Source organism: Mycteria americana, chromosome 4 (assembly GCF_035582795.1).
Source record: "Mycteria americana isolate JAX WOST 10 ecotype Jacksonville Zoo and Gardens chromosome 4, USCA_MyAme_1.0, whole genome shotgun sequence".
Taxonomy (NCBI): Eukaryota; Metazoa; Chordata; class Aves; order Ciconiiformes; family Ciconiidae; genus Mycteria; species Mycteria americana.
The window spans coordinates 56,771,032-56,783,768 of NC_134368.1; the positions used below are offsets into that span (position 1 = coordinate 56,771,032).

The following is a 12,737-nucleotide window of genomic DNA, read 5'->3' on the forward strand; positions in this document are numbered from 1 at the left end:
AGAGCCAGTTTGGGAGGGTGATGCAACAAGTTTGGCTGCCAAATATTTCTGGTAAGGCAGCTGCTGGCAAATAGCATCCAGTGAGCTGCAAACACCACGCAGGGGCGAACAATTTGGAGGGCAAAATATAAAAATAAAAGGGGAGCAGTTAACATCATCCCAATATTATCCTCTAAAAAGATGACCAGCAGTTGTAACTTCCCTTGATTTCTGTTTCACTTGCAGGACTTCAGGCCTGAAATGTGTTTTCCTGGGCATTAAACCTGCAGAGCAAAGCAGGAGCAGGGCCTACGTGAGCCTTGGTGAGCTGCTGTCCCCGTCCCCATCACAGAGTCATACCATGCCTTGGCAACGTGATATGCTTTCGCTCTCATTTTTTCCTCTCGGTAACGTGGGGATAATGTTACTCATTTTTAATTAGAAAACACAGACTCTAAGTATTAATGTGCTCCATTTGAAAGGGATCTCTGAAAGCCCAGAAATTATTTTATCCATAAGAGTTAAGGCTTCTTCTTCCCTGAACACCACCTTGAACACTGGGAATGCTCGCTCCAGTAATTATGTCCATTAACTTGTCCTTATTTTGCTCCATCAGGTATGCTGTTTATATTCTGCACTAATTCCTGCTGCTTCCAACACACATGGGCAAAATAACTAATTTTATATGTCAGACCCAGCTATGGAAAATAAAAACCATATGTGCCTAATGACTGAGGCTCAGCTAAAGTTAGTGCATTGCAGCTGAATCCTAATGATCGTGTTCCTAAAACTGGCACAGTAAACCAGCTGGTTAGGTGCCCTCATTTAATGAAAAAAAAAAAAAAAAGTCTAGAATATTTTTAATCAAATATTTCTGGATCTAGAAGTCACCTTCATTCTGCAATCCACAGCAAGCCTCCGAAAGCTGCAGTTTTGCAGACAAGTTTTTTGCAAGTGCAAGAAAACAAAGATCCTTCTCTCCTCTTTCCAAATCACCCCTCTGCCTTGCAATGGTGTCTGTCCTTCTGTCCCTCAGAGAGGGCTGTGATATTATCAGATCACCTGGTGTAGTTCAAGAAAATACACAGGGCCATGGGCTTTAATTTTATTCTACCCGAGGATGCACGGGTACGCGAATACACACCCGCTTGCCCTGAGGACGCAGCAACCCCACTGACTTTTTCGATGTCACGATTTCTCCTCCTTATACTTTGGGTTTAATTTATGACCCGTGTGGGGACAGAAGACTGAGCGTGTGGACAAAGCGTCACCACACCTGACCCAGTCCTGCCGTGTCAGGACGGCCGGGGGCAGCCAAGCCGCCCGCAGGAAGGCAGGGCCGTGCTTCCCAGCCTACGGATGGCCCAGGGGTGATTTCAGTGCAAGGTCCTGCATCCTCCAAAGAGTACGTGGCACACAGCCCACCAAGGGCACAATCCCCAAACAGCTCATGCTGTCGGTGATCTGCAGGCACAGGAGAAGTGTTTCTTTCAAACTTTGAAAGCCCGGACCAGAGAGACAGCATATTTGCACTATTCATTCATCAAAAGCCATCCCTTACCTTTGCTCCCAAGACACTGCTTGAAGCAGCAGACTGAACCCCTCCCCGCCTGCTCGGCTCCCGCTTCTGCTGCTCCTTCCACGGGAGAGAAATCCATCACCTTCGCTGGGGAATGCTCCTGCATACACTACTGCTTCAGGCCAGCAAAGCTGCAAAGAACTTTTCAAAAGTTCTGCTTCTTAAAGAGAAGTTTAAAACACAGTGATGAGCTTTGAGAAACCATTTGAAGGGGGCAAGCATCATTCCAGATTGTGTCTTTTACAGGTTTCAAGGTTGGACACAGCAAGCAGAGAGTCAGGCTCCCAACTTCAACACTGAGTTTAAAATGGAGCTTTTAACTGTATTTTTTTAGGTACAGAGCTTGACGGTGGCTGTGCGGAGAGGGCCAGGTGGTCCCCATCACAAGTAGCTCTTCTTAGTATGCAGATGCTTTCATGGCTGTGCAAGGACAGTGGATACAGCCCAGAGAGACACAGGTGCCTTCCACCCTGTAACGCCATGATTTTTTGGAAGAAGGCAAAACCAGACCGCCCAAGGGAGCGGTCGAAAGCAGCACCTCCCAAAAAGAGAGGAAACATGGGTACAGGATAACAACAATTTTTCCCCTCACCTGCTGTAGTTACTCAGTGAGACACACCGCTGCCGTGTGCCAGGGACCAGGGACTGAGATGTACTCAAATATTGCCCAGACCCCCAGCAAAGCCCTCCTTCCAGTGCTCAAGCCTTCCTGCTCCTAAGCTAGCAGCCAAGCCTGGGCAACTGAGTGGAACCCAAGTGCATCCATGTTTTTGGAGGATGGAAGACACCCCAAAGCCTCCATCCCTTGCAAACAGCATCATTTATTGCCATGGAGGAGGGTGCAAAGCAGCCAGCAATAAGAAACCTACCTGGGAGGGAGGGTGGGTGGTGCACGGGGCCAAATTCCCCCGGTGATCACACAGTGGTGGCACCTGAAGGAAATGACTGGGGTGATGGGGGACACATGTGCCTCGGGGCCAGCTCCCCTGCAGGGTGAGCACCCCGGCATCTCTCCTAGCCCCTCGGCCAAGCACAGCATGGCACAAGAGCAGGAAAGCTTGCCATGGCTTGTAAAGCACCTGGCTTAATCGGCACGAAAGCATGGCCTGGTTCACATCGGGGTCCCATTTTATCTCCGTCTCCTGGAGGTCCAGGCCAGGCCCCTTGTGCAGAGCATTGAGCAGAGATTAAATCACTATAGTGCAATAGGATTAAGTCATCGCTGTCCATGTCTGCAATGAATGCCCATGGATTTTGGGATGTGAGGGAGGGACCTGGGAAGGGTGTGGGAAGCAGGCCCGGCACGTCTGGGGCAGACGAGCTGCCCTGGGCAGCCACGTGGGGTTTGTGCCCCACGTGGGGTTTGTACCTGGGAGATGCTTTCCCTCCCGATCCTGCCTCTTTGCCCGCCTGCCGTGAGCAGGGGCTCTGGCTAAGCAGGGGGAGCATTTAGAGTTTTCTGTAGCTCACCTTTGGGGTTTGACCTGCAAGTCCAAGCAGCCCTGACGCTCAGCACTCTCTGTGCGGAGCGGCTGCAGGTACCTGCAATCACCTCCTCTCGGCCCTTTGCATCGGTTGGGCGCTTCACTGAGGTAAGCTGTTAAATCCCAGGTGAAAAGTCTCCCTCCAATTACTTTTTTGAGAGTAACAGCTCTTTGCTGAGCTCCCAGGTACTAAGTCTTCTTTGGACAGGTATGCATGGGGTTAATGAAAATAGGACTGAAAGTACCTGAGTGTGATCAAACCGGCTGGCGTGCAATAGGATTGGCGTGCAACGGGGGCACCTGCGGCCGCATCCTGACCCATAGCAAACAGCACTTAGCGTAATCTGAGGGCTGAAGGCCGGAGACGGTTTTGCCTTTCCCGTGGGTTTGTCTTGGGGTGGATGCAAGCAGCAGAGTTCAGCTCTGGCTCTGCACTCCCCCCAGCTACGCGGGTTTCGTTTGGCATGCTCTTCCTCACCCTTCCTCCCTCACTTCGCCAGCTAAATTCAGACGAGGCGCTTGTATGCATAAAAGCTGTCAAAAGAATAACTTACAAGTACAGGAGCTAGAAAAGGCTTGAAGTGTAAAGCTGACAGCCCCCGAAGAGCTGCGGGGACTATCCAATCCATCTGGTGCTCCTGGGTGCACAGCAGACAGGCTTTTGACTAGTTCATAACCGTGGCACACGTGAAAGGCTCAATTATTGCTTCTTAGAAAAACCAAATTATCTCCTGGAGTCAGAGACTGACAGCCACACAGTCTCCACAGCGTTATGCACAGCTGAATTTTTGCCGGCTTATTCTCTGCTGTTCTGTACTGCCTGTAATTGCATTGCATTTTAATTGTTTAGCATCGTCAGAACTCCAGCCCTGGGGGCAGCGGAGGTGGTGAGAGTTCAACACATCAAATTACTACCCAAAGAGCAAGCAGACAAAAAGCAGAGTGGGGAGGGAGGCAGGGAGACAAATGAGCCACGTTCATTAGAAGAACAGCAACCTTGACCAGGGAAGTGTCCTACTGATGTAATAAGAAAGCTGAAAGTTGTTAATAATAATAAAGAGCACAATAACACAGTTGCTTTTCTGTCAGAAAGCACCACATCCGGAAAAACTTAATGCACCGTGGAAAGCAGAGATGAAAACCGGCAAAATGCTCCTTGCCCACATAGCCCAGTTTTATTTAGTGGGGTTTTTCGTGGGGGTGAGTTCTGTAGTTGCACTGTTTAGTGCTGTTCCCTCGAGTGCTACAACGTGGTCCCAAAAGCTGGCACCTCTGCTGCAGAAACCCCGCCGTGCGAGGCGGCGAGGCATGCTTTCCCGCAGGCAGGCTTGCGTTTTGCCCTCGGCCAGCCAGCGGTCCTGAGCGCTGCTCCTTTCGCTTCCCCAAAAGATGCAGCAGGTTCAAATCCCTAGGGCAGGTTTTGAAGGAAAAGGCCGTTCGCAGGCTGTCCCACGGCACAGGGAACGACGGCGGTGGTGGGGCAGAGGCAGAGACGGAGGGAGCGGGACGGGTGCGACGCGGCCCCCCGCGCTTGCACAAGTTGGGCAGAAAGTGCATCTTTTTTTTTCTCCTCTGGAAGGTCCGCCTGTGGGGACCAAAAGGGGTGGATGAAAAGGCTGGATCATGTGCTGTTGATGAAAGAAACGAATTTTGCTACCTGTGACTGTCCTGATGTGCATCAGAGCCCATGTCGGGGCTGCCCTGCTGAGGCACCGCAGTAGCTTGGACCTCAAATAACTGACTTAACTCTGTGCAGCCCCTGCAGCTGCTTAACACCCTGAAGTTACGGGAGATCCTTCAGGGAACAGGTACGGTACAACACGGCAGCCACAACGTGACAGCCACAGGACAAGGGGTTACCTGTAGCCACCTGAAGAACAGCCCCGGAGCTGCCCACCGTGGCGCAGGGTCCCCACGCCCCAGCAGGACCTGCTTGGAGTCCCTTGCAGGCCACCAGCAGGCTGCTCATGGGTCTTTCTCCTGGCTTCCTGCAAAGCCACGGGCAGATAGAATCACAGAATGGTTTGGGTTGGAAGGCACCTTTAAAGGTCACGTAGTCCAGCCCTCAAGATGAAGGCAAACAGACGAGCGTGTCAACAGGCATAGCTGGCACTTCCAGCAACGAAGATGCTGGTGGTAGCAGGGATTTCTGGCCCTGGCCCCGGCGCAGCCCGGTGGGGAAGTGCTTCTGCCGCGGCTCTTCACTCCGGGGAGCGTGCAGGGTGGACACGAGGGAGCTGAGAAGATCCTTCAGCTGTCTGTGCCGAATATTTTGAGGGTATTGGCGTTTCACGTCAGCTGCGTTCACTGGGGTTAATTAAAGCCTCTGTTTTATAGATTGCCCTCGGCCATAAACTGAAAAGCTGCCTCAATTGGGAATCAATAGAGTAATCTTTAAGCTCATTTATTTTATTAGATATAGAGTCCTAATTTGAAGAAATTGAGGAGCATAATTAATGGTGCCAGAGAGGTCCTGAGATGCGTATTTAAAGCTTCCTGAGAAGAGCGCTTTGCCCTGGAAGTGCCCGGCACGCTGGGGCGCAGCAGCGGGGCCGGGGGGATGCTCCGGTGGGCGAGCGCTCCGGCGCTGCAGAAATCCAAGAGCCATTCCATAGCCAGCGTGCTGGGTGGCTCCCTCACCCAAAAACTGAAGGGCAGGCTGCAAACAGCAGCGTTGCCACCACGGGGCAGGAAAGCCAGATCCCCATCCTGAGCCAGCGAGACCTATGTGCTTTATGCCCTTCTCTAAGTCTCCTGCGCGCCGGCGTGCGGTTAAATGGTTCCTCCCTCTTCGGTGGGGTGGAGTCGCTTCGAAACCACAAAAGCCTTTGGGGGTTTTGGAGGGTGAAGTACCCAGACGGTACCGCTGCTTCCCCTCGCAGCAGCCTCGCCGGCCGGCGGTACAGCTTTCCCACACCAAACAGAGGGCCCCCAAGGAATATTTGTTATTTGAGCATCTTTGTGAGCGGTGCCGTAAGCAGCCTGTAAGTAGTCTTGCCCGCAGACCCTGGGGTGTCAGGGGCCAGAATGATTCCTGTGAATAAGCAGAAAAATGAACAGAAGACCGACCCGTTCACGAGCAGTTCACATGAGGCCCTTGGCCAAACATGCAAAAATAAACATTTAAGTACTTAGAAGGCTAATAAGCTGCTCATGGAATTTTTAAAAACACTTAATGTCTACCTCTTCAGCCCCTACATTTCAGAAGGAATTATTTTCTTTTTTCTATGCTGTTTTCTCATTTCTGGACTTTTTTCCTGTAAATAATGATCAAAGTCTTTTTCTTTCTGGTGCTTTTTCTCTTCTGTGAGTCAAATAAGTTGCTTGATACAGCATCTTAGAGTAGAAAGCCAATAGTCAAGACACTGTATACACTTCTTTTGTTTGTTTGTTTGTTTGTTTTTTTCTTTAGTGCCCACCTGTCTTGTTTGGGACTGCGTCCAAAATCCCAGTGTGCTGCATGAATTTGATCACTCCCAAAATATTGCAAGTCTTTTAACTGACCAGGGTTAGGACTCTGGGAAGGGTTCAGGGAAACTTGTCTATCCTTGAAGACAGCGACTCACCTTCCCAAGTTGAGCCTGAGGTGAACAGTGCTGAAAACGCCTTTCTCCTGGGAAACCTGAGCCCCGCAGGCTTTACTGGTAGTGCCTAACAATATCCCACACAAAGTCTTTGCCAGCCAGTTACGTTCTTTAGTCTTGTAACATGTAGATCAGAATCATATGCTTGACCTAAAAACTTGTTTAACTAGTAACTTATGAGCTGAACTAATTTGAAAGCGGGTCCAGTTCAATCACATTTGCGTGGGCGTGCTCATTCCACACTGAAGTGGACATCATTCACTTCTGTAGTAAATTATGGCACAGAAGCTGAAGAACACTCAGTTTAGGTGGGACTGTCCACAGAAGATTGAGTCAAACTTTAATGGAAAGTATTTTACAAATGTGGATCCGCTTTCCTAGGTATCCTCATATAGACAAACCTCACGTGGAGGACCAACTTTTGCTTTTGGTTTGTTTTTTTTTTTTTTTTGGCTATGCTAGTGACTAGAAAAACTCGAGTGGGTCTTTCAGACATGTATTACACTAGAGCCGTTGAGCCAGGCAACTGGAATTGATTTTTCATTTCTTTTTCATCTACGTTGCATGTAACTTCTCTTCTTTAATAACTGAGTTCCCTTTGCAGTCAGTTCATCACCGCCCATTAAAGCCAATTCCAGCATCTCCAGCTTTGCAGAAGAAAGCGCCCCAAATATTCTTCCAAATCCTTTCTGTGCTTTACAGATATCCTTCGAGCAAATCTATCTTCTCTCCTTCATATAAACATCAGTTCCCTCCTGATCCTTCACACAGATGGAAGAAATTCGTACATTTCCCTTTACCGCAAGCTCTGTCGCCTCAGGGGTTAAGAGGATCACAGGTTCTTAATTTCTGCTCTCTACTAAACCCACCTCTTTTGCTTCACACACTCACACAAGCCAGTCGTTTTGAGGTACGTTTCCCAGCCTTCCGATGAGAGCTTGGTTGTCTGCCATGCCCCTTATCTTGAAAAGCCCAAACATCTTCCCCTGTTTGGGTGTTTTTCACTTTTCCAGTACCAAGATTTGCAGGAAGCCCTGCTCTCTCCCCATCAACTCTTGTAATGAGGAGGAGATTTCTGCACTCCACTTGCCACCCCCAGCATGCCTTCTGCAAGGTCTCGTGCTCCCCCTGCCACCACCATGCCCAGAATATCTAATGTCTGCTCTCTAGGCTCACCGTAAAGACTTCGGCTCGCTCTGTGCTACAGGAATGCAGAGTAATGAACAATAGTTGTATTAGGTATGGGTAATGAATTGCATTTCTGCAAAGAGAAAAATAAGAGCCGCTTAATAAAGAGAATAACTTTTAATAGGCAGTTAAATTTTATTTTCTTGACACACAATGGTATTTCTGAACAAATTTTGCGCAAACATATATATATATATATTTCACAATCTTTCTCCGCTTTTTTCTACCGTCCTTTCAGTATGATGCAACATGCTACAAAATACTTTTTTTTTTTTTTAAATCAACATGAAAATCCACAATGATTGCTTTTTTCATAGGAAACTTCAGCAATCAGGAATCTGAATAGTTGCAGATGCCAACTAGCATATTTTAGATGGCCTGACCTTTCCAAAGTAGGCATCCAAGACTCCTCTGCTCCTGAGCAACCCAAGTGATCCAGGAATACCTGAATGAACCACATAAGTTCAGCTGCAGCATGGAGGACACCTGTTGATTCCCCATCTTTTACAGAGCTTCATCAAAAGTTTCTCTTGGTGCCGCTAAGACAGAGGATTGTTAGACCCATCAAAATGGAAATAAGAGCAATGGTCAAGCACAGGGGAATGAACACTTTTCAGCTTCGTGTATAAACGTGAACTAACAAATCTGCTCAATCTCTTACCATACTGCTAGGTAAGTTTTATTATTTCAGAGAGGGAAACTGTAGAGAGAAGTTCCTCAAAAGCATTGTACAATAGGTATCAAAACTTAGATCATCGTCCTGGCTCTCGGTCCTGCACTTACACCACCAGTTGTTTTCTTTCCATTTGCCAATAAAACAATGGAAGTTCTTGGCATGCTACCAGAGTCAGTGGATTGAGACTGAGCAGATGCTCACAGTAATATAATTTTCAAACATTTATAGTTCTAGAAAAATAAGATACATGCAGGTAGAAGCACTACTTGATATTTTTGAATTGCCGGCTCTGTACAAATTAAGAGAGTGTGTAATTAGCACTTGAAACACTCTTCAAACTTCCAGAGTTATTCAGTAACCCACAGGAATCCCATGCATTACTCAGAACAGAGGGAAGAAGGTTCATCTGTAAAATTGCTTATCTTGCTGATCCCCACTGTGCGCCCCAGGCTATATAGGAGACATATTTATAGCATACGTAATGCAATTAGCCAAGGAACAGGTGAAAATAAACTATGTTGCCTGCCACATTACAAGGATCATATTCAGTAATTTACAGAACTTCAAATAGCCTCAGTGCAAGGTATATTCCCCCCTTCACAGAAAAAAACACACACTTCAGCATTTCGCCCAGGCATCCCATCCTGTAAACATTTATGACAAGCGAAGTGTGTGCTACAGTGAGGAGTCTAATGGAATCACTGAATTAATTGTCATAGTGGCAATTTGCCCAGTACTGTTTCAAGGGTCAGGCCCTGTTTGTATTTTGCTACATACAATTAAAAGAACCCTATCTACCATAAGTTCAACAAAGTACGCTAACATATTCCTTCCTGTATGTGCAGAAAATGTTTTTAGTAACTACTATGCAAACATCACCTGATTTTTACATTCTCATCAACCTTACTGAAAGTTTTCCTGCTTTTACTATATGTGAAAATAATAAATACATATGATATACCAGTTATTAAGCCATCAAAAAATTATGTGTCATTCCAGAAGGGACAAGAGACACTTCAGATTTAGAAGTCAAGAGCTGGTCATTAACGCAAGCGTCCTGCCTGGTAAAAAGCTTCAGCTGCTCCACATTTCCTGCAGAACTGCAACTTTGGTGGGACGCTCCTGCATATTGTGATAAAACAGGCTGCTTCACATCTGAAATGACAACAGTATCTCAAGATTATTATTCCAGGTAAGGTTGTTCAGGAGCATAAGAGTAAGCTGAAATGGACAACACAGAGTAAATCCAACATGGGATAGACAACGAGGAGTAAATCCATAGTCCAGGACACTGTCCTGCATCCACGCAAACAGAACCACCTCTGGGTTTTCAGTAACGTAGGCAAAACTGCATTCTGCTGCTCTAATTCAAGGGACAAAGAAGGTTATTTTGTCCTTACTGTTGGCATCAGGAAAGCTCAGTTTGTACATCCTGAGGGAAACGAGAATAGGCCAAAAACATCAAAGATGTTTTGCAAAAGGGTCTCTCCACATTTCTGGTCAACTAGATCTCTCTCAGTGGGGCGTGATGGAACCCGTCCTAGAGGGGCTTCATCCTACAATGACGGTGGAAGGCTGGGCTTCATCTGGGCCCAACATAGCTAGCCTCTGTCTAGTCTGTCCCACATATGCTGGGACACCTAGATCCTCAGGCCATCCTTCTCCTCTACCTCCCTGCACTATCCTGGTCACACAGGGCCCTTCCCACAGCCTACCCCTTTCCCACAGCTGCTCCCTTCTCCCACCCTCAGCAAAGGACCCCATTTCCCCACAAATGAGAGAAGCAACTCCATGAGAAGTGGAGACCGCGGTGCCTGAGCGAGCTTCGTACATGGAGGAAAATGCAGCGCCCACCTCACAAACAGTGGGTTTCAGAAATGCTCTGACGGTCTCTGCCCTCGCACGCATAAAACTACTGTCCAACACCTGCCAGTTTTGCATGTTAGCCACCAAGGATTTCAAGCCATAATAAACCACCTCAATGAAGTGCTTGCTTTTGCATGATGTGGAACGGACACAGGTTTTTCATGAAACCGAAGGAGCTGAACACTTCTGGGTACCAAGTTCCTTTTCTTATAGGTAACTGCCTTTGAAAAACCTCTTACTTCTCACACAGACAAAAAGAAAATTCACCTAGGGAATGACAACCAGGAAAAGCTGAACAGTTAAAGCCAAATGCTATGCCTAAAAAGGTCTACCTCTGCGAGGTGGCCGCTTCTTCAGCCCCTCAGTTTGCCTGGTGATGGTGTGCTCAAGCTGAGCTTTGTTTAAGCCATTGCTCCTTGAGGCTGCCGCCAACTGAAGTCATTGCGCTTTTTGTTTTGCATTTTTAACCCTTTTGTTTAGTTTCATGGTACAATACTGAGACTAACAAGTATTACCGAGACTAACAAACACTCTTACAGGGCGTAAGACAAAAGCAATAAACTTACGTATTTATTGCTGAGGTGTGAAGAGTTGCCGAGTTTTATTCTTCCCCTGAGATGAGTGCTCTTCTAAGAAACAGAAAATATATTTGCATCACTTAAACATGCAAAGACAAAAGGACAAATGAGTCTAGCGGGACACATCACCGACCACCGTACAAACTAGCCAGTCTCCTTGTCAGACTTACTTAACCAGCAAAACCTGTCCACACAATAGATTTTTACTACTCTTTCTGTGTTTTATAGCTTATTTCCTCTATGATTTGCTCTCAAACGGTGGGTTACTACCACAATGTATTTCCAAGGCAGTTCTCAAGGGGTTAGAAAAGGCATATGACTTTAATTAATTTTTAACTATGATTAGAACATTAAATTATAAAAAGAAAAAGATACAACTATAAAATTATTTTTTGCCGATATCGCTGACAGCAGCTCAGTTCCTGCAAAGCAGGAAAACGAACATTTAACAACTTCAGTCAGGGATTACAGACAGTTCTCACTCCTCCTTCCCTGGAGAAGAGGAGCCGCTGCCAGCAATTATAGGCAGACAAATAAGCCTCCAGATGAGGGTGTGTTTACAGTTGTCCTATTTCCAAACGCGTGTCCCAGGAACTGCAGTGGGATTTCTTTGCACCAGAGATTCGTACGTGGAGATGAACAGGGAGTGGCATCCCCAGACTGGACAGAGCCCCATGGAAACAGGCACCAGGGGGGAACCCCCAAATGCCTCCAGGAAACTGCGTTCTGCCTCTCTGCTCCCCTGCGGGAGACAATTCGATGCCTGACACATACACGAGAGGCAAGAAAGTGAAGAGATGTACTACATTCTAGCAAAAGTGAATATGTATTAAAAAGCTTGCATATGATCTGTAGCCTGGGGTTGAAAATTGTAATACCAATTAGGATTATAACAAATTCACTGATTAGGCATTTAAATAATTAGCAGACAAATTAAGTAGTTGCACTCCTGAAGAAAATAGAAAAGACTCGTCAATGGTTTTCAGACAGCTTTTCTTGGCAGCGAAAAGGGCTTTTCAATTTAGTGCAGCCTTTTGGAGATGAGTAGAAGACTTGGTATCTAATGGGGTTCAATGAGAAACACTGAAAATTGTTCAACAATAATGTGCTGGAATGGTGTTTCCTTCTCAAGCGTTCACTTTTGGATAAAATTATTTTAATAATATTATGAAGTGTTGCTAAGTTAGAACTTCAGAAGTTCTGATGATGTTAAATTTCAGCTAAAAAGGCCTTCAGCAACTATTTCAATAATTCATAAAACAATTTTTTAGAGAAAAGGGAAGCACAAGTTTCTGGTAGAAAAAAAAGAAACATTTCAACAAGACTTATACTTTTTTGGTAGGCGAAAAGTTTTTGTTAGATAAAAATCGTGTTTTGAAAAGCTAAAATAAAGTGAACCCGTTCAAATATTGTATTGTTTTGTACTAACAAAGGAATGAGATTTTCAAGAACTCTCATTTCTTTTTTAATTTATTTTCATTTGTTTCTTCCTTTATTATTTCTTCCTTCTGCATGTTTCTACCTTCCTTGTTCAATATACAGAAATAGAAGATTCAATAGGGCGTGAAAGGGAGAAATTGGCAAGATTGTTTAAAAAAGAAGGTGTAGGAGAAATTCATTGAGAAAAATATTACCATGGAGAAGATAGCATTCAGTAGTTGTAAGAAATGTCAATACTTTGTTATCAGTTCCACTCTCAGCTGGTTGCTCTGCCTACGCTAGAAATCAGGCAGACTTACATGGAAGACTGACACTTGGCACCGCAGGAGAACAAGGCGAGGCTCCAGAGCCAGCACAGCTCCC

The 12,737-nt window shown here is 46.3% G+C and overlaps 1 protein-coding gene across 1 annotated transcript in view; it reads right to left on the bottom strand.

Annotated features, from left to right (window-relative positions):
• Positions 1–7,916: 7,916 nt before the first annotated feature.
• Positions 7,917–12,737, bottom strand: part of EMCN (endomucin) — a 56,980-nt gene continuing 52,159 nt past the window's right edge. The window contains exons 11-12 of the mRNA XM_075500631.1: positions 10,923–10,985; positions 7,917–9,645 (exon numbers count right to left, since the gene is read on the bottom strand). Of these exons, the coding sequence (XP_075356746.1) occupies positions 10,927–10,985 (59 nt within the window). The 3' untranslated portion in view covers positions 7,917–9,645; positions 10,923–10,926. The remainder of the gene's footprint in view (positions 9,646–10,922; positions 10,986–12,737) is intronic.